The sequence below is a fragment of the Etheostoma cragini genome, chromosome 18 (assembly GCF_013103735.1).
Source record: "Etheostoma cragini isolate CJK2018 chromosome 18, CSU_Ecrag_1.0, whole genome shotgun sequence".
In the NCBI taxonomy this organism is placed as follows: Eukaryota; Metazoa; Chordata; class Actinopteri; order Perciformes; family Percidae; genus Etheostoma; species Etheostoma cragini.
The window spans coordinates 20,728,075-20,752,226 of record NC_048424.1 but is presented as its reverse complement, the minus strand read 5'-3'; the positions used below and the strand labels follow the sequence as shown (position 1 = coordinate 20,752,226).

The following is a 24,152-nucleotide window of genomic DNA, read 5'->3' as shown; positions in this document are numbered from 1 at the left end:
AGCCTCTGGTGCAGGCTGATAACGACTCTACTAAGCGCTTTTAAATTGGTGCTCCGCATCTGTGACATTCGGCTTTGTAGATAAAAAACTGCAGCTAAAAGCAGCATATAAGGTCTATGTTGGCTGTCACTCTTAATCAAGAAAAGGAAGAAGGGTATGTCTGGATTACACAGTTATTATTAATTGATTAACATTAGCATCCTTCTCTTACTTTGCATTTATGCATTTTTACATCGTTACGGATTTGTGAATGAAAGTTGCCGATTAGTTAGACATTATATTAGGTTTAATGTGCAATAAATTAATCACTATTGGTAAATCTATGCAAGTTGCAGCCTATATGCAGTAATAATATACACGCATGATGGAAATGCGTTAGTTTTAAATGTACAATATCATATGATGAATCAAATTTTAGCTCTTTGGACGTCCGTTTTGAGTGTCAGAGATCAGTTCTATGGCATAGTCTGTATGTATTGACTGTGATGTACTGCCCTGGATCAGACTGAACTGTGTGTAAACTGTATTGAAAAATGAATCAGTATCAAGTCTGATGTGGCAGTCTTCAATTAAAGCTCCATTAGTTTGACCTGGACTGGAAGTATGTTTGAGCAAAATGAAACAATGAAATATTTCCTGCCTGTTTTTTGCTGGCTTAGTAGGACAAGATAAACTGTAGTGGGCGCAAGACTTCAACATCCCATGAGTCTTACAGTATTAATGGTGGCCAATAGCAGCCCTCATCTCTCAAGAGAGGACCATCTCCCCGGGAGAAGGAATTGCTTACCCACACAGCAGGGGTTCCATCAGGTATACTGTCATGAGAGACAAGCACCACCTTGTGTTGGGCAGTTGTACTACACACAAATATCCATCTAAACTGTGGCTTCATCAAACAGACCTCCGATTTATTAAGGCTTATTGCTTTAGCCAAGAAATTCTTTTGTGTCACATATTTGCCATAAAGTGAGATGAAGCTGTGTCAGACAGACACATTAAGTCATGAAATGTGATTTGCACAGACAAGTTTGCTTATTCTTATTTTCATTTTTAGGATATCATATGTCATGCTTTACGCCACATATGATTCACAGTCTTGTTATGTCTTATGTAGACTCTCTAGACTTCACGAAGACTGTTAAGGGTGCCTCTTTTACCCCAAATCATTCCGCTTATTTGGTCCAGATGGAAGCTAGAGGGCATTCTTCAGATTACATGTAAAACCTGCTTACCTCCGATTTGCTCAAGAAGCAGCCTCATTAGTCTGCCCCCTGCCTGTACCTGGCCCTCCCTTCGCCCTTAGGCACCTGCCGTTTACCACAGGTGGGCATGTAATTGCTCTGTGGCGTGGCCATGTTTTGAGTGGTTAGGAGAGAGCTGCCTCGCTAATGGGGTTACTCACTGTGATGCTTCTCCACTGCCGAGAAATGTATGTATGTGTGAGCAGGCAGGTGTGTGCTACCACATACATCTGGTATACTGGTGTAATACAGCACAGCTGCTCGCTGCCGCGTCAGAGGCACGAAAACAACAAGTTGGGCCAAAGTTTTGGGTATGTGCGAGAAACAGAAAGGTGAAAGAATACTTCGTTATTTCTGCATTTGTCTGAGCCGGTGTTGCAACTGCATTGCATTTTCAAAAATATGAAAACATAACCAGTATGTGCACAAAAGCTACACAAATTAGTAAAATCTTATTCAGTGGATGTAGTCATTTTTCACAATTTTACAAGCAAATTGGTTAGATAATGTATCTACCAAAACAATTAATTACATGTATGCCTGATCACTCTGTAGTTCTCATTAACCCTCATGTTTTCCTCAGGTCAAATTGACCCGTTTTCCTATATCAATGTTCTTTTTATCTTGCCAAAATAACATGTTTGATTTCACACAACGCTCTTTGGCAAGTCAAAATCTCTACTTGCATTAATTTTGGGGGTTCTTATTCAATTTAATAGTTATTTGGAAAAAAACTGAAGGGGTTTTAAAATAATATTGAGTGAAAGTTGACATATTCCTGTCCGTGATTACCCATCAACATCAATTCCTTTAATTTTAGTCTAAATAACTCTGAATTTCTGCTATTCTAACTCAAACCTTACGTATAATTTCCTATAAATAAGGTTATAAAAAGGGACAAAAACACAAGAAAAAGTTGAAAACATTGATAAAAAGCATCAACAAAAGTGTTGATTTTCAATTTTGATGGAAAGACAACACAAGGGTTAAACAGCCCTGTGCAAGTTGTATAGCATTTAAGCTCTGGATAAGATAAGAAATACTCACTAGTGGTGCACTGTTTGTCCGTGGCCTCGCCCTGAGTGCTGCTCCTGGCCTGCTCCTCTCCTGCTGTGTGGTGCTTTCTGGTTGCCACAGCGCCCATCAGCGTCGTCGGCTGAGCTGGCGCCTGGAGGTCTGCCGAGTCCACAGAGGATCAGTTACCGACAACAGACAATACTCTTTGTATGGGCATGTGCATTTCTGTGCGTGCGATGGGAAAACACTTCTGAAATATGTTGCTGGCAAGATAGAGTGCTTGTGTGGATTTGTGTATGAACACCAACAGACTAGGACAGGTACTTCGACAGACAGCGATAACAAAAATAAAAAGGTGGTCCGACAGTCAAAGATGACCAAGGGGTTGCAATACGATGAGCAAGGTGCAACCACAATTCAATCAGGACAAATATTGCTACAAAAACTACAACTATATCGCGATGGCTGAATGTTTTACACTGAGAGCTTGAGTGTGACAGCAATGAAAAGCAGAGGTGGACTGTGGAGAGATGCAAGCCCGTGAAAATGAGACATTTCAACTCTGACATCAGGCGATACTTAAGTTTTGGGTCAAATTCATCACAGCTCCTTTCATCTTGTCACAGGGGTAGAGAATCCCCCAAGATTTCCCTCTGCCGCAAATGGATATCATGCAGTGCTGGGTTAATTGATAGCTTTATAGCAGGACCTTGACCGGAAGATGAAATATTTACACTGCTGTATTCCTCCTCTCAGGCAGTTGACTTCTGCTCCTGCAATATACATTTAGCATCCTGTGCCCTTAGTTGCTAAAAAAGAGGAAATCAAAAGCAACAGAGGGACTTCTGAAAATTGCTTCCTCTTTGATAAGATTTCCCGCTTGACATGGAAGAGCCAGCCTCTGTAGCTTAAAGGGGTGGTTCAGAATTTTGGACAAAAGCCGTTACTTCCAAGTTAGCCTGTGTGTTTTTGTTCACTGGAGAGAGTTTAACACTTTTCATCCAGTCCTTCCAGTTGCAGAGTTTGCTGGTGCTAGGCTAGCGCAACTCAACAGTATCTGCTAGCCTAGCATTAAAACATTCTTACCCACTTCACAGTAAACCAAAGGCAGATAAATTATAATGCCAGACTATCAATGTCAGAAGTCAATAGGCCCTCAGGGGTTAGCGCTGTGCATTATACTGTAGATAATGTTTTTTTAAGAAATCGGGTCTTCTACTTCCCTCCTTCCACTTGTAAATGTAACCAAATATAAATGACAACAGACCAGGACAAAATAGATCAATGATGATGTGCAACGGTCTCTCCAGTCTTGGATAAAGATAAAGAATATTTCATGGGGGGAGCACAAGGCACTTAGAACCGTTTCTGATGAAGTTGTTGTCTACATATGCCTTCAAATTCAAGTGCAGAGGGGGACACGTCTTCATGGTTAATCAGTATTTAATAAAAGACGAAGGAAAAAACAACAACCATGTAGTTGTTACATTCTGATACTGTAGACTTGTAGTATTGAACATATACTGAGTTTTTCCCAATGTAAAGTATGATAATTAGCCACTTCCACTGTGGGGAGGTCCAGCAACAGGAATATGTGCACATATGATTACATGCCCTTGTGCTCAATGTAGGACAATTCGATTAAAAGGCAATACTTTGAAGCTCAAGGGCATCCTTTAACTACACTGTATGTGTGTCTCTATACCTAATTTAGACTGACCCTGTATCTACTCAGCAATGCTAGCTTGGGGCTGTTTGGTGAGTGTACAGATGCACGGCGCCCAGGCAGACAGCTAGCACAGAAGGTACCGTCTGGAACACAGGAGCCTCGGGCATCGCTCCTTTCTACGCCACATACTCCACACTGAAAACAGCTCCATCAAGTACTACTGGGCAAGCCTACAGATTTTGTTTGCCAAAAAGCAGGTTTCCGTTCTCTGAAATAATCCATCAAAGACTTTCTAAGAGGGCAGGCTGGAAACTACACAGCCAACATGGACTGGCTCATTATTCAAGTGAGCGAGTTTCCTTCCAAAATATTTAATCATTTTGATAAACAAATAATGCTTTTCAGTTCAGTGTTATTAGTATGCAACTACTAATAGTCTGCTCCGCCAATAAGGTACCAAAAACAACCATGCCTAGAATAAGAGGGCAGAGTAGACACAATAATGGGTATTTTTCATCTTGCAAAGGTGTGCTTTTCTTAAGAAGTACTAATGAAGGATATATTTGGGCTTGCAAATGTAATACAGAGAGATAATCAAATGTCATGGTGTTCCACTTGTATACAGTGTACAAACAGAAGTTTACATTGTATGTACAATAGGAAGTGTGTGTTATTTCAATGACTGAAAGAACATTTTCCATTTTGCTTTGCTCAGGTCATTTTTTACCCCTCTTCCTGCGTGCCTCCTTGATCTCTTCACACATGCGGTCGAACTCGGGATCCAGCTCTGCAGCAAATATAGCATGGGCTGTGTCCTTTAAACTGCATGCTCGGTGCCTGATCACCTTGTCTGAGAAAAGAGGAGACAGTGAAACATAGCAATTAGTGTCACATGATGTGTGCATGCATGTTCAAGGGCATCTCTTTTGTGAAACAGGATTTCAAAACCGGATTTCTGCCATGGCAGTAGAAGAGCTTATTTTTCTTTAGATATTAGTGTCATTTTCTTCTGCCATGTAGTTTACAGTTTGATGCTGTATGTTTTCCGCACCCTACCATGTGTGTAAATGTAAGGCAAATAGTCGATAGCAAGCCCACCCCATTCCACTGTATCTGTGAGAAAGGGGATTGGAGCATTTTCTCACAGGTTGAATAAAAGGATAGAGCTGGCTTTGGTGAGAAGTGTTAGCAAGCAGAGCTCAGAAACGCATGAGAGTCTCAATATTAACACTTCACCCATTTAAGACAGAGGTGGGGGCATATACACACAGGCATATGTACATGCAAACTGAAACAGTGTAGAAATACGTACTCATTCTCACACTCCCTACACCTTCATAAGTTCTATGCCTCTATTCCCTTAGATCTAGCACAGCATTGTTAAATCCTCCCTTTTCCTTGCATCCAAGGAGGGAAAATAAAGGCAGAGCTGAAAAGGCAAGCTAAAAGCACAGTCTCTCATTACAGCAGGCAGAGGGAGAACAGTTCAGGCAGAGAGTGGCAGAGGGGTCACAATCTGCCAGCTTTCTTTGTCTAATTAGAGGATGGCTGACTAATTGCAATTGAGGCAATTTTGTGTGTGTGTGTGTGCGTGCGTGCGTGCATGCATGCATGCTTGTTTTCTTTCCAGAGTGTGTGTGCAATGCAAGTGCATTACAAGGGCAAAAATGCCTGTCAGTGGAAGATGTGTCAAAGGCCAGATGGGATGCCGAGAGCTCATCAGAACCTATATTGGCCCTGCCTAACCTCCCCATCTAGAATAGACCAGAACACACTGACATACTATGCTGTTGCGTACCCGTTCCTTCATAGTAAAAGGGTTGTTATCGCAATTTCCCTCGGGCGACAACAAAGTATTTGTGACACTGCTTCACATTGGGGAGCACAAAGATATCAGCCTTTTTAACATCAGTAATTATTTAGCAAGGTGAGGAGGTAAAAAACAAGGAAGCCAACATGATTGCACATGGAGGACGGAAGGATGAAGATAGCATAAAGGACATGGAGAGCACTGAGGGATAATGAGGGTTTTTTCCCAGTACTTTGAGCTGGCATAAAACTTCCAAAGCAGCATAATTGTGCGAGGTCTGGGCCCTATTCCCTGGGCAAAGCATTGGGTGAGAGGCTTCGTTAGTCTTATTTATTTAACTACCTAATTGCATTCCCCCCCCCCCTTTTCGTGTATCATTTGTAGACCCTGCATTCCAACAAATGACCCAGGCCCCCGCCTGCAAAGACAGATGTGATTTATTCATTTGAACTGGCCAAGAATTGCTTCCCATTGGTGTCGGGCAGCTATATCCTTGTGAGGGAACCCAGCAGCTAAACACACAAGAATTAAAATGGCAATATTGATTGAATGGTCTAAAGCAGGCTTACTGCATGCTTTCAACTAACATCAATGCTCTGCTGTTGAGGATTTGATTCTGGTAAGATAACTTTTTTCTTTTGTGCAAAAAGCTCTTTATCTAAAGCAACTCAACATTTTACCATGTTTTACACACCTGTATCTCTTCACATTGGCTTCTTGCTGTCATGTAAGCAAGTAGCCCACTAAAACAATAAAACTAAATACAATTTAGTTGTAAGCTATTGCAAAATAACAGGCCTCTTAGTTGTTTTGTGTGTATGTACAGTATGTGTTTATTCTGTTTTCCAGCAATCATTATGAAGCCAATATTTGGCTTTGGAAAGGAGGATAATGTAAAAATCCGTTCAAATTGCAAGACAATTAAATGGTCATTCTCATGCAGCCGTTCTCAGCTACAGGGCATGAATTAAACGGTGGAAATGTATTTTCAATGTTGGCTGTATTAGAGCTGGCCAATATATCGATATTATATCAATATTGTGATATGAGACTAGCATCATCTTAGATTTGGATATGTAATATGGTAATATTGTTGTCTCCAGATCGCCCAGCCCTAGGCTGTATGAATGCGCTATGTTTCATTTGAATTTTTAAGTTGAAGAAAACCATCTTGGGGTTTCTGTAATTTGACTGCCTGGAAGCCCTCTTTATAAGTCATTAAGCTTTAAATGTAATTACTTTTTACTCACTCAACGGACAGCCAAATGGAACCCAACAGTAACTAGAGACAGACATTGTTCATTCATCGGTCATTGTTATTCGGATAACAATATTTTTCGTGACAATACTGTATCGATACACAGATGCAAAGTATCGATCTTTGGTTATATATGTGTTGGTCAGTTAGTCTGGTGGACAATCCCATTTCGCTGCAATGAAATTGAAGTGAGATGAACAAACAGATTCATTTATCTTTTTAGATAAAACATGTTGATCAAGTTTACTTTTGGGGACATAATCTGAAATTAGGTACATTTTGAAGTTAGACAAGGTTGATTACACACACACACGCACACACACACACACACACGCTATTATGATATTGGTCTTGTGATATTATATTAGATTCATTTTCAGATATTAGATTTCGGATATCACAATTGTAAATGGCTTAGGCGTCTGCAATAAAGCTTTACTATTTTACTGGTTATAAAGGCTGCACTACAGTAAAGTGATGTTTTCTGTTACCAGACTGTCATATCTACATTACTGATAAAAAATATGTATCTAAAATCTCATTGTGAAAATATTGTTAAAGCACCAATTTTCAACCCTATAATGTCGCCACAATATCTAAATCAAGGTATTAGGACAAGAATATTGCAATATTAGATTTTCTCCATATCGCCCAGCGAGATAGACGGATAGATATTTTTTAAAATCGCGATAATATTGTATCGTGACCCAAGTATCATGATGATATTGTATCGTGAGGCCTCTGGTGAATCCCACCCCTAATGTGCATGTGTGTATTAGTGTGCATGTTATTTATACTCCTCACCTCCGGGATCCTTGTCAGGGTTGTATTCTAAAGCATTACTGCAGATGAGATCGATGTCCAACAGGAAGTCCTTCACTGTCAGGTACTGGAGGGTGTCAATCTTGGTCATGACAGTGGACAGGTCCATGGGCTGCCGAATAACCTCCAGGTAGTCGGACACCTGACAAACAGAGTTCCTTTTAATGAAAGGACTGAAAGCAACTTTGTAAGACTATGAGTGTGTTATCAGGGTCCATCCCTCTTTACCTCCTCAATGTCAACTGGCTTGCTGAAGATGTTGAAGCGTTTGTCAGTGGCCAGGCGCTTGGTCACGTCCCTGAGAAAGAGCCTGAGCTCTCGTAGTGTGTTCTCCTCCTGCTCAGCCAGGCGGCGCTGTTCTTCTGCTGACAGGACTCTGGGGCCTGGAGCCTCTGCCACCGGTAGTACCTCTTCAAGCCTCTCTGTTGGCAGAGAAGCAACAACAAAAAAAGTTGGACGCAAAAACAGAGAAATGTGCTTACTAAATACGATATGTTTTTACAAAACTTCCATCAATAGACAAGACCAACATATTTAACACCGAGAGTGATCCAGAGACAAAATATCTAACAACAAAACACACAGCAAGCCCTTTGGGTTTATCATCATTGCAGAAGCAGGCAAAAAAAATACTTACCCCAGGGAAAAAACATGTTTAAGATTCTTTTTGCGTTAAAAAAACTTAACTACAGCTACACACCTTCGCAAACACAAGTTTGAAAATACACCAAGGAAACGCCTCTGGCCAATGACATGAGTGATAAAGCAAGGTATGCAGATATCCTTTCCTAAGGAACCAGTCCTCGCCCAAGGCATCTGCCGACATCGTCAGGAAGGCTCCGCAGCACCTAGAGCAGCTTTGCACACTAGCAGCAATCCAAAAACTGATTCTAATTATGGCTAATAGCAGCCAGGCCCCTCATAGCAATTCCTCTCCGTGCTTTTTGGCCGGCCTCTCTGCAGGAAGCCAGACTGTGATTTTAGTCAGGAAGGAACCCCTGAAGAGCACCGGGCGAGCAGAGCGGGGGACCCCTGCGTTGCATCAATGAGGAAAACTCCAGATGAACACTGGCCACAATTTCCATTTGAAAGCCCGGGCGGACCGTTCTCTTACATTGAACCTGAACACGGAGCTAAGGGACCACTGTGGGCCGGGGCAATTGGCAGGGGGAAGGGACGGATGGGGGTTGTGGATTTTGATGTGAGTGAGGGATAGAGATGCCCAGGAAAATATGAGCTTTACACTGGGCATATTGTACACTTGTGAGTGCAGCACCATCAATAGCTTGAACCAGTGCATTTCTATTCTCAATCTTAAGTGGAATATACAGACAGAGAGAGAGACAGAGAGAGAGAGAGAGAACCCCCAATGCTGGGAAGGGAAAAAATGCACATGCACACAACACTGCCCTCTAGACTTGACAGCAGAGATGAGTCATAACTGTCTCACCCTGCATGTGTAGGTATATGTATAAGTGAATACAGTAAGTACCCTTATTCCTGAAGCGTGGCAGAGCCCTGGCCGCTTGGACCAACAGCAGGTCTGTGAAGAAACTTCTCCTGTCCTCTGGTCCTGCAGGACACAGCGTGACTACCTCCCCGTAGGTCTTCTGGAAAATACTTCTCACCTGTATAAAAAAAACAATTAGGGGTTCATAAGAATTCAGTCACCTCACCACCACTCATATTGTGCTATGCCTTACAATTGAATTCGTCAGTAATAAAAACAGTTAAAGCATAGAACAACAAACCCAAATGTCATGGCGCTTAGCTAGACTTATGCAACGAATTAGCATAGCACAATGTTAAAATGGCAGAGGCTGTGAGAGGTGTGTGTCACAGGTTGTGTTCTTTTTCTTAAGTGTTGTTCATAGGGCAGTGCACTAATTCTACTTCTTTCAGTCGCTCCCAGTGAGATTAATCAAATTTTGATGATTAATTAATTTCATATTCCACTCTATTGAACTGATTACTTCAATTTATATTTGTCACACAATAGGCAACATGTGGCTGATAGTGCCCGGACATTAAGCTAAACCACGACTGATTACTGCAGAACCTTAGCACAATGCTTAGAAGTTCAGGACTAAATGAACAGACTGAATGTTTTATTTTTATTACTCGCAACAATGGTAAAAAGAAATTGAGTCTTTGGTAATTTCTATTAGACACCAGATGCTACCTGGTCAAAGCAAATCTTCATCAATGTTGCATCAAGTTTCACCTTTAGGATGCAATGCCCAGATTTGTGAGCCTAGATGTAAATGACTGAAAGTCTAAGGTTTCAGAAACTTGAGGTAGGGACTGTACAAAAAGGTAAGATAAGGTCTTGGTCTTTAAGACTTCCAGTTCATATGCACAAGAGCCAATACTGGACACATGTCCAAACCATATGCCCGTGACAAAATTGATTTCAACACAATCCTTGCAACACAAATACAAAATGTCAATGACACAAAAAGAAAAAAAAAGTTGCAGTTGCTGACAAATATAAATGTTAATACCATATTTGATAGGTTAATATACATTATACGCGGACAAATACATACAAGCCTTTTTCCTGCTACCTAAATTTCTGGTGTGCATCTTTACTGGGGCTATGGGGTGGGGGGTGGGGGGGGCTTCAAAGATCCCAGTTCACTGCTGTGATGGAGAACAAGGCTGCTCCCATCGGGAAGCCCCGTTGCTGACTAAGCACCTACTTTCCGCTTTATATCTCCCCCCCATCTGTCTTTCAGATCGATCCTCTCCCTTACCCATGACTTGTTTGTTCTCTTTTTCCCTCTGCATTGCCTTCTATTCTTTCTTATCCTTTCTCTCTCCCTGGATTTTGCACTGTCTCCTCAGAAGAGGGGGGGTATAGGAGGAATGGAGTAAAAACTAGAAAGACAGTCGGGGAGCCAGAGACAGCCAGTGTATGTAACACACAGCAGGTTATGCTTCTCAGTATTTTTCATCATGATTAAGGCTGCAGGGGTGTTGACACAGGATGGGTTAGCAGAAACATGTGGATAGAAGAATGCTTAAAAAAGTGGGATACAGAGGAGAGAGATAAATGTACAAAGAAAATTGGAGATGTCTGGCTGGGTAGAGCAACTGTAAAAAATAAACTGGACACCTGTTCTGCTAGTGATCAATTCTTAACCGCAGAAACAGACTTAAAAGAAACCTAAAAAAAAAAATCTGTCAGGCCGCATGACTCTGCCCTGTTACTACAGCTTAATTGTCTGAAGAAAAAAATCTCAATTTTCTGAAGTAAAAGAAGGCTGGTATACTAGTCTAGACTGTCGGGGTGATGGGGGAGGGGATTCACCGCTCCATCTACATGCCAACCCCCAGATATGGTCATAAGCTTGGGGGTAGAGACCGAAAAAATTAGGTCACAGATATAAGTAGCCAGAAGGAGCTCACAGTAGAACCTCTGCTCCTTTGAATTGAAAGGGGTCAGTTGCTGTGGTTCAGGCATCTGATTCGGATGCCTCCCTGTGGAGGTTTTCCAGCATGTCCAACTGGGAGGAGACCAACGGGCACACCGGAGGGATTAGATCCCTTCTGGCTTGGGAATGCCTCGGCATCCCCCAAAATGAGCTGGGAGGATGTTGCCGCCAGGGACAAGGGTGTGTGGACTACCTTGCCCAGCCTGATGCTACTGGGACCCCACCCCACAAATTACCTTTGTGCTATAGCATGCCAGGGTGTGCACTAACTAATGCTTTACATCCACTGAGGAAAAATGACCAGTAATCATGAAGAGCGCTGCTTCTGAAGAAGCTACTTCACAGATTCTTCCTCTGACAGCTAGTGTTGCAGATTGTGTTTTTTATGTTTGACTACAATTCTGAACATTTAATACATACGTATGTAACACATGTATCATTGGTATGATTTTAGTGGTATCATATTTTAATCATTAAACTATAAGTGAACTGTTGCCCAGAGACATGATCCAGGTTTTTAGGAAATCTCAGAAACATGTACTCTGCAGTTATCTGTGCTCTCAGTAATGAGCTCTACTATAATAACAATATGTATGATACAATTTCAAAATCAAGCACTCTGCCTAAAGCTTATAAAAAATGCTAAATGCAAGCTTTGAAACTTTTGAAATTGTGCGCTTTGAAGACATATTTGGTACAGTATCTGATTAATCTCGGCATTGAAACCAGATCAATAATACATTCATTATCAGGTCCTTAAGGTAAAACGGTGGTGCAAGCATTCATTTTCTGTTCATACCAACATAACACACTGATGCCTCAAAATGCACATCCTAAACACTGTGACAGCGTTAAATGTTAAGACTGAGAGGATCTCTAACTAACTGCAGTTACTTCCCCCATGTTCTTGTGAGATCCATCGGTCCTCCACCAAGAAGGAAGTCAATCTAAGCAGAGTGAACGGCTGTTAAGGGAGGGAGGGAGGCTATGTAGTTGGACCCAAGCCTGTAGTGTCAGTTTTGGCTGGGGAAGCATGCTGCCTGTTCCCTGCTGAGGTTTGGAGCTGAGACAGCAGCTGTCACCGGGTACTCTGTGCCAGAGAGTGAACCAACACTTTCAGATATAGCCAAATCACTTAAAGCACCATAGACTACAGCATGTCTAAGCCTAAAGGTTCAAACTAAAACTCCTCAAACCTTGCTGTGTGGCTTCTGGGCCACTTTTGAGACAAGGGACTAGCAACAGTGTTTGGTAAAACAAACAATCCTAGCAAACATGTACACAGCCTCAGCAAAATTCCATTAATTCAGCCAATAGTCTGAAAATCTAGAAAGCCTGGTGTATGGTTTCAATGAGACCAACTACTATATTCTATATTCCCTTAGATACTTCCACATAAAGTAAATTGATTGATTAATTGATTTTTTTTAATTTACGTGTCATGCCACTATACTAAGTGGCCCATCCCACACGGAATTACATGACATCAATATAACAGTAATTCGTTTCACAGCTTCCAATGTCCACACACACACACACACACACACACACACACACACCATTCTCCACTTCGCACTAACCAAAGAACAAATAAAACCTACCACAGCAGACACAACACAACAGTGCAACCCATAAACTGTCAAACTAGAGTTCCTCATACACAAAACCACAGATACAGAAAAACAACACAGGGAATGTCACTTGCAGACAGAGACTCAGCGATACAGTAGCACTTGTAGTTACACATGCATCCCATAGAAAATCACCAACAGCAGCAGTTGTATTCAGTTTGTAGGTCCTCTATATAGGAGAAACTGAAAAACTGCTTGTAATTCATCCCAGTTTTATATAGTTATTTTTTTTAGTAAAGCTAAAAGACAGTCCATGTTGTTGTCTAGTGCATGTCCTGTACAAATGTTTGTCCCGACGTGCTGTAACCACGTTCAATGTATTGTGTTTCTGGAGAACAGGAACCTGCTGAAAACCAGTTTATAAACTGAGTCAGGCCTATTTATAATGTAATGTAACTCTCCTGTATAATAAATATGAATGAATGAATAAATGAATGAAAGAATTTACATGGTCATAGGAAGCTTCAACATTAGAGACTTGAGTGCTAGGTCCAAATAACCCAAATTCACTAATGTTTCTCTGAACTAGCCTGGCATAGCTAGACTAATTTCCAAACGCGTATTAGTCTAGATCTTCTCAGTTCATTTTTGGAGTGTTACCAACGGTGCAGACCAAAAGGCTTCTGGACACAACTGAAAAGACCTACAACCAACAAGTTGGAGAAGTGCTTGCTAGGTAAAACTTGGGGTCCGGGTCACAAACTTCCTCAAATTACAGCTAAACGGCACATAAGAATGTGTTTCTAAAAAACACACGTCTTAAACTCGCCCAAGGTGAGAAACAATGGTGGTCTTTGGCTGGAAATGGCAGATTTGTCTGGTCAAAAAAACCAATAAAGTAACTGGAAAACCAACTGGGCAGTAGTCTAGTTATGCCAAGCATTTATCATTTCCAGTATGACAGACAGTGTGTGGTACAGGCATCAGGGCTTGCTTTTAAACATGCCTTTAAAAATAAGCAAAGACTGGGTCTTCTAATGTAACTGTACAAAAGTGAAGAAAAGAACTGATTAACAAATGTAATGATGCAATCACACTCAAATGGAGAAGAAAGCCAACACAGCCTCAGGACAGTCTTGATATCCTCATGCTGGGCTCTATATTTACTTGAGCACCCAATTTGTCCCATCATGAGCGTCCCAATTTTCCAGGCTGCATGGCTATGTGTGCATGGACCAAAGAAAGGTAATTTGGGGGAAAAAAAGTAATTGCCAATCCTACATTGTTTCAGTTAGTCATTTTGTATGTAATGAAAGTATTCTACCAAAGTAGACACTTCGGCTGAATGGTGTGAAGGGTGCGATTACTTCCAATTTCATACTTACCACAGCATGGTCATCAACAAACATGGTAGAGTTAAGTGCAGTAAAAAGCATCAATGAATGTAAAGGATTGCGGGGAACTATCAATCGCACAATACAAAGAAACAGGGAATAGTGGGTAACAAAGGCAGGTGAAAATGAAAATAAATTAAAACGCAAAGTGGCAACTAGACCTACTGAGGTTAAAAAAAAATAAATAAAAAAGAGCTTAGGTCTCAATGGAAGGCCTAAGCCTATAGAAACTGAGGCTCCTGGGCTGTTAACTAACAGTTACAAGTTCTAATGAGTCAACTACAAAGAAAATCATCCTGAAAGCCTTGCTGCCCTTTGAGCATAGCCAGGGTTGAGGTCTTGCCAACACACAGACACACACACGGCGTGTCCTAAGGTGAAGACATGGGGCGAAAAACCTAATTAAAGACCTTTTATTGTCTGTCTAGAGAGGACCCTCCTTATATTTCTCGTATCTTTTTTTCCACCTCTAATTTTCTCCATTTCACCGTACTCTAACACACCCTTACTTACAGTCTAACCCACAACGGGTGGTCTGTTCGGCTTTCAGAAAGAGAATAATAAATCCAAGAGGAAGAATGAAGGAGCAGGGGTGGTGTCACCCATGGTGAAAAGTGGGCAGTGGGATAAATGAAAAGAAAAGGGAGATCCAGCCAAAGTAGATTAAAAACTCTGTGGGAGCAGATGCCCTGAAATGTGGCACCCTGTGTGTGTCTGCACCAGCGCTCGTGAGTGTGAGAGAAAGAAAAAGAAACCTTGTGAATCATGCTTTAGCCTCCTATGCCATTTAAAAAAAAAAAGACATCAGGGTAACACTCGCTGACATAATCGAAACTAATTCCATCGACGGCGATATGTAATAACAAAAAAAAAGACCTCCAGGTAAATGGGAAAATGTCAGCTCAGCGTTCCTACCTCGTCTGACAGCTGGGAGTAGTGGGTCTCAGCAGTGGCGAGGATAAGGACAGGGCAGAAAGAGGGAACATCGTGCAGCAGGGTGAGGAAGGTGCTCTTAACAGTGTCACTCACTATCTCCCACCACTCTGAGATATGTGGTATGAACACCACACTGGGCACGCTCCGGCGGGCCTCGCGGAAAACCTGCAACCACACAGTTAGGTCAAGTACACATTGCTTGAATCCGAAAGAAAAAAAGGAAAAGGTTATTGTACAAAACAGTAAATCATAAAGCCAGTAAGTTGCTTACTGTATCCAGATTTAAACCACCTGAGCAACAGATGGCCTCGTATGGATCTGCATGTGTAAATGCATCAGTGTGTGTGTGTGTGTGTGTGCGTGCGCTCTACCTGAGCACAGGACTCCTCAGGCGTCTTGGCGCTGACGGAGTACAGAGTGGGCAAATCCAGGAGGTGCACTGGCAGCTTGTCCAGGTGGTGCAACAAGGCGGGGGCCAAGTGGGAACTCTGTCCTGAGCCCGGGGGACCGGCCAATATCAGACGAGGCCGGTAGGCTGTCGGCTGTTGGAGGGCAGAGCTAGATGCAGAAGGAGTTCATGGTAAGCATGGTATCTATCACCATGTGATCACTGACCAACAGTCACACGGTCATTGAAACAGGAGTGCCACAGCAGAGGCCGTATCATATTCAGGTTAGTTTTGTTCATTTGCTCCAGTAAGATAATGTTGAAGTGTAAAGCAACTCAACAACCCTGAAAGTGCTTCACTATCAATGCAATCTTTTTTTTTTTTTTTTTTAAATAGAAAACGCAGTGTGCTGTAGGCCTTTTCTGTGAAACACCCTCAGTACATGCTGACAGTAGCACAATTCTAGAAATCTTTGTGCCCCGTTTCTGTCAGCTTGAACCATTTCAAGGACAACATTTTATTTATTACATCCAAAACATCCAAAATAAGAGCAATCAGAATACAATAAAGAACAACAATGAACTTTTTGAACTGGATTGAAGGCAACCTTAGGCTCAAGTGATGCAGTTTAACAGAAAGGAAAAAAGAGAGAATGAGCCACACAACAGTTAAGTGGTTAGATAAAGAGTCACGGAAGCTCGTTACAGCTTGGGCGAGTCTCTCACTTCCACCTTATTATGTGGCAGCCTTTCTGGGACACACACAGAGCCCACAGCAAGGGTTCTGCATGCTGCAGCACAGTGCGGTTTGTAAGGTCAATACATAGTACCTGTACTTCTGTGTGTTTTGCAAGTATTAGATGAGCCGAAAGTGACGGGAGTCTCTGTTCTCATCTCACTCTAGCATTATTTCTCCTATGGGTTAGGTGGCACGGACAGTCACATGTATTGGAAACCTTGGAGATTTCTGTAAGCTTCCATTGTGGCACTGGTGTTGGATGACACCATTTGATAACAAAACCCTGGCTTTAGGAGCCCTCTGACTAAGGCAGAGATCATCTTGGCTTTAAGTAGAGAGGCACCGATTACAACCTTTTAGGCCATATCCGATTTTTGCATTGAGTTTCACCTGAGGATTTCATTTTTTCTAACCACTTTACAGCGGACACAAATATTTATTTGCTATCTTTTCTGTAATAGAACATTTTACATAAAACATTTTTTGAACATATGCCTATAAAAGAGAACTACATAAATAACTCCTGGTGTGGGAAATTCACATACATCTAAAGTGCAATGTTATGGAAGAACCATTTCCTTCTTTTCACATCCAACTAAAAAAAAAAGTGATATATTTAGAAATTATATATTTTGAAAACAGGTGGTAGCCAAATCCAGAGTTAAACTAAGCATGACGAACTCGAGTAGACTTGCAGGACTGCGCCCGCCCATGTCGCCCTGCACATAACAATTCTCCCAAGGTCAGGTAGCTGTAATAATTGAAATATAGTTATTAAGAACGGTAACACTGTACATAACTGTATACCTAGATACCGTTACTACAGACATGGTGATTACATCTCCTTTGTTCTCTCAAAACATTCATAGCTTATTTTGATAAGGAATACTAATTAAACATGCCAAAGTGAAGTGTTATATGAATATTGTTGTTAACTGCCAATGACCGCAGGCTAATCTTAGTAGCTAGCGCTAGCTAGTATAACGACATAATGATTACATCTCCTTGTACTTGTACAAATACATCCATCGTTATTTAGATAAGCGTGTAAACATTGAAACACTAGGTTTAACGTTTAACGCCAGTCGTCATGGCCGATCATGTGACCAGCCGGTCAGTCGGTGCATCTCTAGCATTAATGCATTAAGCTTGGTGCCCATCCAAAAAAGCATGCCTATATCTATACAGACACACATTTACCTTGAGGTTTTTCTTTCGCATGCCCACCACTATAGTAGTTGGACTTAAAAACTAGAGGCTTGATAACAGCTTAACAGGTTCATCAATAAAAAGGTTCCGGTAAACGAAAAGTCATCCCGTTTATTCACCTCTCTCCATTTCTGAATGACAAACAGCAGCTGCAAGTCTGCTTCCAGAGTTGTCTTATCACTTTCACTCTCTCCTCTGTTGTTCATTGCTCTTTGCACTTTTTTGTTCTTATATTGAAAATAATGTGTTAAATCTTAATTGAGGTTTTCTTCTACTAGACAGACAACAAGCACACTAGATCTATGAGATAACACAGATCTCATTTAAATATGTTCCTGTGTTTGTTTTTAGTAGTATAATTTGATATTAATGTCTCAGCACTTAAATTGTCTTTTTTTAACTTTTGGACTCACGAGGAGAAATGGAGGAAGGGTCTGTGCGTTGCAGAAGAGGAGTGCTGACTCTTTGGGGATGCAGCAGGCTGGACTTCATAGATGGAAGCAGAGCGTTCTTCATTGTCATCATCACTGTACACGTCCTCTTCAAGCAGTTGATTGTCAGCGCCTAGCACAAAGAAAAACACTGCTTATACATCCATGCCTAAGTAGCAACTTACTTTAGGACAATTATTTATGACAGCAGTGGAAAATGCACTTAAAAGTTTCTTTCTAGAAAGTTGAATCCTCAAAGCAGCCCTATCACTGACATTAATGCGGTCATTTCACAGAAAAAGTGAGAATAAAATAGGAGAGCTGGCTTATTAGGCAAGATGTAATGGGCATTTAAAGCAATACAGCACTCTGGGAAACTTGTGTTGTTATTGGGTGCAACTCCCGTACGCATTCTCCCACTGGTCAAATGCTGCATTGTGGCTAATCTGCTGTAAACACTTTTGTTGGCTGGAGTGGGAGTGGAGTTATTGAAGTGCAGGCAGAATGACTGGTTTTTCAATCTCCGAGCTATCACCTCTGCATTCTCGGGGGGAATGTTTCATCGCACACCCAGTGTGTATGTTTAATGTGTGAGGGTTACACAAAGCACTTCAGTAATAAGGTAGGGGGGAACTAAAATAAAATACTACAAAGAGCCAAGAGGGAAAGCACACTAACAAGTGAGACAGGTGGCAAGGGAGAAGAGAGCAAGAGTCAAAGTGGGAGATGCAACAACAAGGAGTAGGAAAGTGCAATCAAATGAAGCCATGTGCTCCCTACCGTGTGTGTGGTCCCTGTCAGTACACTGAGCGTGGGGGAAGACTCGGAGCAGAGCTTTCAGCAACAAGGAGAAGGAGCTGGCCAGCAGCGGCCTGAGGGAGGGGGACAGGGCTCGGCCAGGGGGAGCCAGGGCCCTCTGGGAAGCAGGGACGATTGTCCTCATGGCCTTGCTGAAGTCGCCGGGCCCCAGGACAATGGAGCCGATGTCCAGCTTCAGTTTGACGCTGCTGCCGTAGATCTGGGGGTAGCGGCGGCGCAACGCCGCCAAGGCGGTCTCTGTGCAAAGTGCTTTGATGTCAGCACCGCAGTAGCCTGGGAGCAAGCCAGAAACACAAAGGTGAGTTATTACTTTGTTTGACCACTTTTTTTGGATTTATCAAGATTGTTGAAAGGCACAGGGAACATGAATGTCAGTGGGGTTGAATCAAGACAAATTTTCAAAAATGTTATGTTGATACTGCTTGGTGAAAATTATGTTTAATGTGCTTACAGGGCCACATTAGCCAGTGATAATTTGAATTGATACTTATACATGCATTTTTAATCATCTGGTGTCACTCTTACCGACGCATTTTTCTGCAAGTTCATCTACAAATGGCTCAGCCAATTTGGGATTCCAGTCCCGTGTGTGAATCTCCAAGATGTGCTTTCTGGCCTTTGGGTGGACAAAAGAAAAAGAGACACAAAGAAAGACAGAAAGCACAGAGTCAATAGACGAGGGGGCACAAGTCCTGTGTAGCCTAACAAGAACAACAATGTATTTGAGGTGTCCTTTAAATAGTACGTTGCATAAGGTAGGATCAAAGAAACAAAAAGGCACGCCAAATATACTGAGAAAATCACTTCAGAAATATAATTAAAACCGTGTTTTACTCACCTTTACTCTATCTAGATCTGACAACAACAAGAGAAAGATCAAAAAGGAACCAAGTGCATAAGTGAGCACAACAAAAGGGCTTGCTTCAGATCAACACAATACACCCTCTATTTCATCGTCGTCCCCACAGGACTCGGCTTTGATGAGCCGTCATTAAGAACAAAGTGGTCTTTGTCAAGAGCAATAGATTTCATCATATCTCCCTTTCTATTCAAAAGACACATCTGAGACAGATTTCACGCAGGCTTCTATCTTGGGCAATACCAACAGGGAGCTGAACTTGAATGTGTAGAGAGGATCGCAACATGTATTTGCACAAGAGCAAAGTTTTCGATTATTCAGCTTAACGACCTGCAGATTACCACTGATCCCACTGAGTGGACAAACTATGCAAGGCAGCCCACATTAGACAGGCTCGATGGAGAGGAGTCCCCTACATTGAGCCAATTATCAGATTCTACAGACACTAAGCGTTTTTTGTTTATTTGTGCCTAGCAGGGGGAAAAAATCCGGTCTCCCTGAGTGCAAGATTAAAGCAATCAGATCTGCATGGCAATAATTCTTCTGAAATTGATTTTTAATTTTCTATCAACTGAATGAGCATCTGCTTTGCCACTTGCTTGTTGTAACAAACCATCCAATAGTGAGGAAAAAACAGTTTGAGGAGACTCTTAATAGCCAGGGGGCTGTATGTACTAATTGTGTCGCAAGACTCTTATGAGTAAAATGACAATTACTTCTGCATTATATTGTGTCTCCAGCCCAGGGGTACATTATTTTATGTACAGTTAAGTGCTGCGTATACCGAAAATTGCATTCTGTCATCAACTAGTTGGCCAGGAGGTACAGATTTTGTTGTGCAACAATTTCTTAAATAATGCTGCCACTGTACATCTTGGACGTCTATGTGGAATAAGCAAGGTTTCAGATGTACTAATGAAAAGCTTATGCTCCTGAAATGAAAACCCTATCTGCTGAAAATCTATGTACAGTGGAGAAAAAGAAAAAAAAGAGACACTGCATGTGTGGTTGCGTCAATCAACATGTGTTCACTGTACACAATATTGATGTGTCACTCTGTCTCACCTTCTTGTCGGGCAGGTTGAACAGAAACTCCCGGTCAAAGCGTCCAGGCCTCCTGAGTGCCGGGTCGATAGAGTCAAGTCTGTTTGTAGCACCAATGACCACTATCTCCCCACGACTGTCCAAGCCGTCCATCAAGGCCAGCAGCGTGGACACAATAGAACTGGACCGAGGGACGATGGTGGGGAGACAGAATTTAAGTATACATGCAGACATTTAGAGCCCAAATACTTATTGAGAAAATGTGAAAAGACTCATGAGCCAGTACCGACCAAATAAACAAGACATTATTTCTGCAAAGAGAACACAGACGGGGTCTATTAAACACACATGGTTTTTTCCTCTATGTTGATTTTGCTGCCACGGTTTCAGAAATAGGGCTGTACAAAAGGCCGTCTATCAGCAGTGATTGTTAGAGTGCATGTCGGAGAAAAGCACGGAAACGCGCTTCACACCGAGAGCGGGCACGCACGCCGCTCTGCAGAAAAGGGAGCGAAAGAAATAAAGAGACTGCTGCTGTCTGGAGGATAACTAGCCAGTTATGATTGCGTGTGTGAGAACTTTGAGAACTGTAAGTCCCATGTTGTTTGAACAGAGCTGCTCTCACTGCTAAAAAAAAAAATCCTTAGAAAAACCCTGACACATATTGAACCAGACCGTATGAGGCAACAATATCAACTGGTCTATTTCTGTGTTGAGTAGAGCTCCTTGTGCGCATTTACCCAGCATGGCAGAAAAAGGAGAACATCTATAAACTCAAGATTTGAATAAACTTCGGTCCAGAATTACATTTCACAGCAAGCCTCAAATATTCCATTTTCTGGATGGCAACCATTTCCACAAAGATCAACTGCAAGCTGTGTGTATGATAGGACTCTTCCTTGCCTGCAGCTCATATTGAAATGGTCTAAATCAGTTATGATTTCCAATTTCGATTGCTATGACTGCTCAACATCAAATAATTAAACTCTGAAGCACCCAAATCCTTCCAAAATCAAAGCCGCAGTGCCAGTTAGTTTCAACCTGCAGTTAAAGAAAACCTGCACCTCCTATTGACAAGGAAAATAACAGCAGCAGTAGTTTAGACCTGCAGATGCAAAACGCAAATGTTGCAATTGTGACACTGGGATCTGTTGGGTACAGTTAAGTTTAGTTTTTTAAAATTAGCCTTACCTGTGTATCTGGTCTTGCCTGCTGGAGCGAACAGGAGCCAAACCATCAATCTCGTCAAAGAAAATGATGGATGGCCTCATAAGGTAAGCCTGATCAAAAGCATACACACGGTCAAACCAGGAAAAGAAAGATGTGCCACTTATTGAAAAACAAGCAAAAAAAACACATTAAATAGTACATTTCAGTCAGTCAGTGAGTGAAAAGCTATGTGACAATATTAAGTTGCAACTGGTGAACTGGAAATATTCTCCCAGCAGCCACCAGTTTTCTAGTTACATTCTGAAGTCAACTCAGGTCAAGTGAGTGAAGCTGTGGTTACAGCCAGTGTCCTGCCTCTGTGTCTCACCTGGTCAAAGAGCAGGCGAAGCTGGCGTTCTGATTCGCCAACCCACTTGCTGAGGCAATCGGCTCCTTTCCTCATGAAGAAGGAAACTTTTCTGTCTCCCTGGCTACACTCATTGGCAAGCGCCCGTGCCACCAGGGTCTTTCCTGTCCCCGGAGGGCCGTAGAACAAACACCCTCTAAAAAGGGATGGGGGGGAGAGGGAATGGAAACCGTGTTTAATTGATACTAGCAAAAGGAAGCCACTTTATCATGGCATCCGTGTCAGTACAACTCATGAAAGAGAACATGTCTGTAATTGGATAATAATAGAGTCGGTTTTTACATCAGACTTAGAAAATAAAAACAAAATTCCAAACCACAAAAAGGCGACTTTTTGACGCTTTCGGAAATAAACACACATATTCAGATCTTAGTTCTTCTCACCTGGGAGGCTGAATCTTAAACTTCTCAAAGATCTCAGGATAAAGCAGTGGGAACACAACCATCTCCTTTAGCGACTGAATGTGATTACTGAGGCCACCCACATTGTCAAATTTCACCTGTGGAGGAAAAAAAAAACGCACATTTACAAACTGAAGATCTCCATTCATACAGTGATTTGGCTCATAAAAACTTGGGACACTTTCAAATTTGGACTAAAACTATGCTGCTTTCCAGCTTTTTGGTATTTATTCAGGTTTCCACTCACTGAGCTATCAAGGTTCATGGGATCCACATCGGCCAAGCTGGCACCCACTTTGACCCGATCACGCAGCACCCCACTAGCAAGGTCTTCTGACGCCAGGTTCATGGGCAAACATCTGTGGGGGGGGAAATAGGATTGACATCCATGTTTACAGTCCCATATCTTATTGTTATATAATAATTCTTATTATTTTATATCAGAAAAGTGTTTCGATCAAAGCAAAAGTAAAACAATGGGAAGATGAAAAAAAAAAAAAAAAAAGATTAAAGAAAGCAGCAGTCATCACCTGTTCCTGGCCCGGGTCATGCTTTTGCTTTTCCTCCGCTCAAACCGCTCTTCATCAGAAGACGAGGTGGTGTCACTGCTGTGAATGGCATGTTTCTTCACTCTGGAGCACGGGGACAATCTGCATTCAGTTTTACACTAATACACTAGACTGGAAAGCCAGAACCCAGATCAAGATGTTGGGTCTGGGAACTCCCCATCAATCCGAGGGGCGGGATAAACGGCTGTCTTTCAAATTCCCTCTGCACGCTATAGGATAGCGCTACAACCAACCAGATCAACGCTGGTTGACTGAGTAAACTTTTACTGTATCCGGTCGGCAAAACTCCGAACACATTTTTTTTTTTTAAGAATGACTTCAGTGCTTAACTTCAAGTCTTCCAGAGTCACGGCCAAAGCCGATTTGAAAGACCGCTTTTTGCTAGCAACAGCAGCCATCTTCTTTGTTTTCAAGTAGTAGGGAACTCAGAAGAAACCGTCGCAACTCTGCCGTCCTTATGTTAAGCCCGCCCACCGACTCTATACACGATGTGATTGGCATGACCAGAATTTGGTTTTTCCAGCTCGCAAGCCAACAGAAACTTGCTAGACTGACCCTGGCTGCAAATTACATAAGCCGTCGCTACGGTGTGTCTGGATTTCTAGGCTACTATTACACAGTAATATTCCTGAATCAGCAGAGGCCAATTAGAGTGTAAAAAACTTTTTACAACCACAGCTCAGTTCATTAGTCAGGGTAGTGAAAATGCTCCTTAGGCGTCACACATTGTAACCCATTTAGCATCATATTTGACACAGATTTCTACAAACCTTATATGGCTTCTTCTTGCTGGGGATCTGTGGGTGTCAAAAAGTGAGGGGTTGCTCTGTTTTCTATTCACAGGTTCTGAGAACGCAAACACAAAGCAACCAGTTGTCACATACCAAGCCTCAAACATGATTACACTGACAGGAAAACATTACATAATTGGACAGTGTTCCTAACACAGCAAGAAGAAAAGG

The 24,152-nt window shown here is 42.0% G+C and overlaps 1 protein-coding gene across 1 annotated transcript in view; it reads right to left on the bottom strand.

The window, feature by feature from the left end:
* atad2b (ATPase family AAA domain containing 2B) overlaps window positions 1-24,152 on the bottom strand; it is a 64,088-nt gene that overhangs the window by 36,257 nt on the left and 3,679 nt on the right. The window contains exons 8-24 of the mRNA XM_034900864.1: window positions 23,961-24,036; window positions 23,152-23,253; window positions 22,869-22,980; window positions 22,604-22,719; window positions 22,182-22,356; window positions 21,836-21,924; window positions 20,666-20,825; window positions 19,267-19,357; window positions 18,703-19,014; window positions 17,905-18,055; window positions 15,527-15,713; window positions 15,135-15,320; window positions 9,310-9,445; window positions 8,046-8,239; window positions 7,800-7,959; window positions 4,655-4,777; window positions 2,289-2,417 (exon numbers count right to left, since the gene is read on the bottom strand). Of these exons, the coding sequence (XP_034756755.1) occupies window positions 2,289-2,417; window positions 4,655-4,777; window positions 7,800-7,959; window positions 8,046-8,239; window positions 9,310-9,445; window positions 15,135-15,320; window positions 15,527-15,713; window positions 17,905-18,055; window positions 18,703-19,014; window positions 19,267-19,357; window positions 20,666-20,825; window positions 21,836-21,924; window positions 22,182-22,356; window positions 22,604-22,719; window positions 22,869-22,980; window positions 23,152-23,253; window positions 23,961-24,036 (2,499 nt within the window). The remainder of the gene's footprint in view (window positions 1-2,288; window positions 2,418-4,654; window positions 4,778-7,799; window positions 7,960-8,045; window positions 8,240-9,309; window positions 9,446-15,134; window positions 15,321-15,526; window positions 15,714-17,904; window positions 18,056-18,702; window positions 19,015-19,266; window positions 19,358-20,665; window positions 20,826-21,835; window positions 21,925-22,181; window positions 22,357-22,603; window positions 22,720-22,868; window positions 22,981-23,151; window positions 23,254-23,960; window positions 24,037-24,152) is intronic.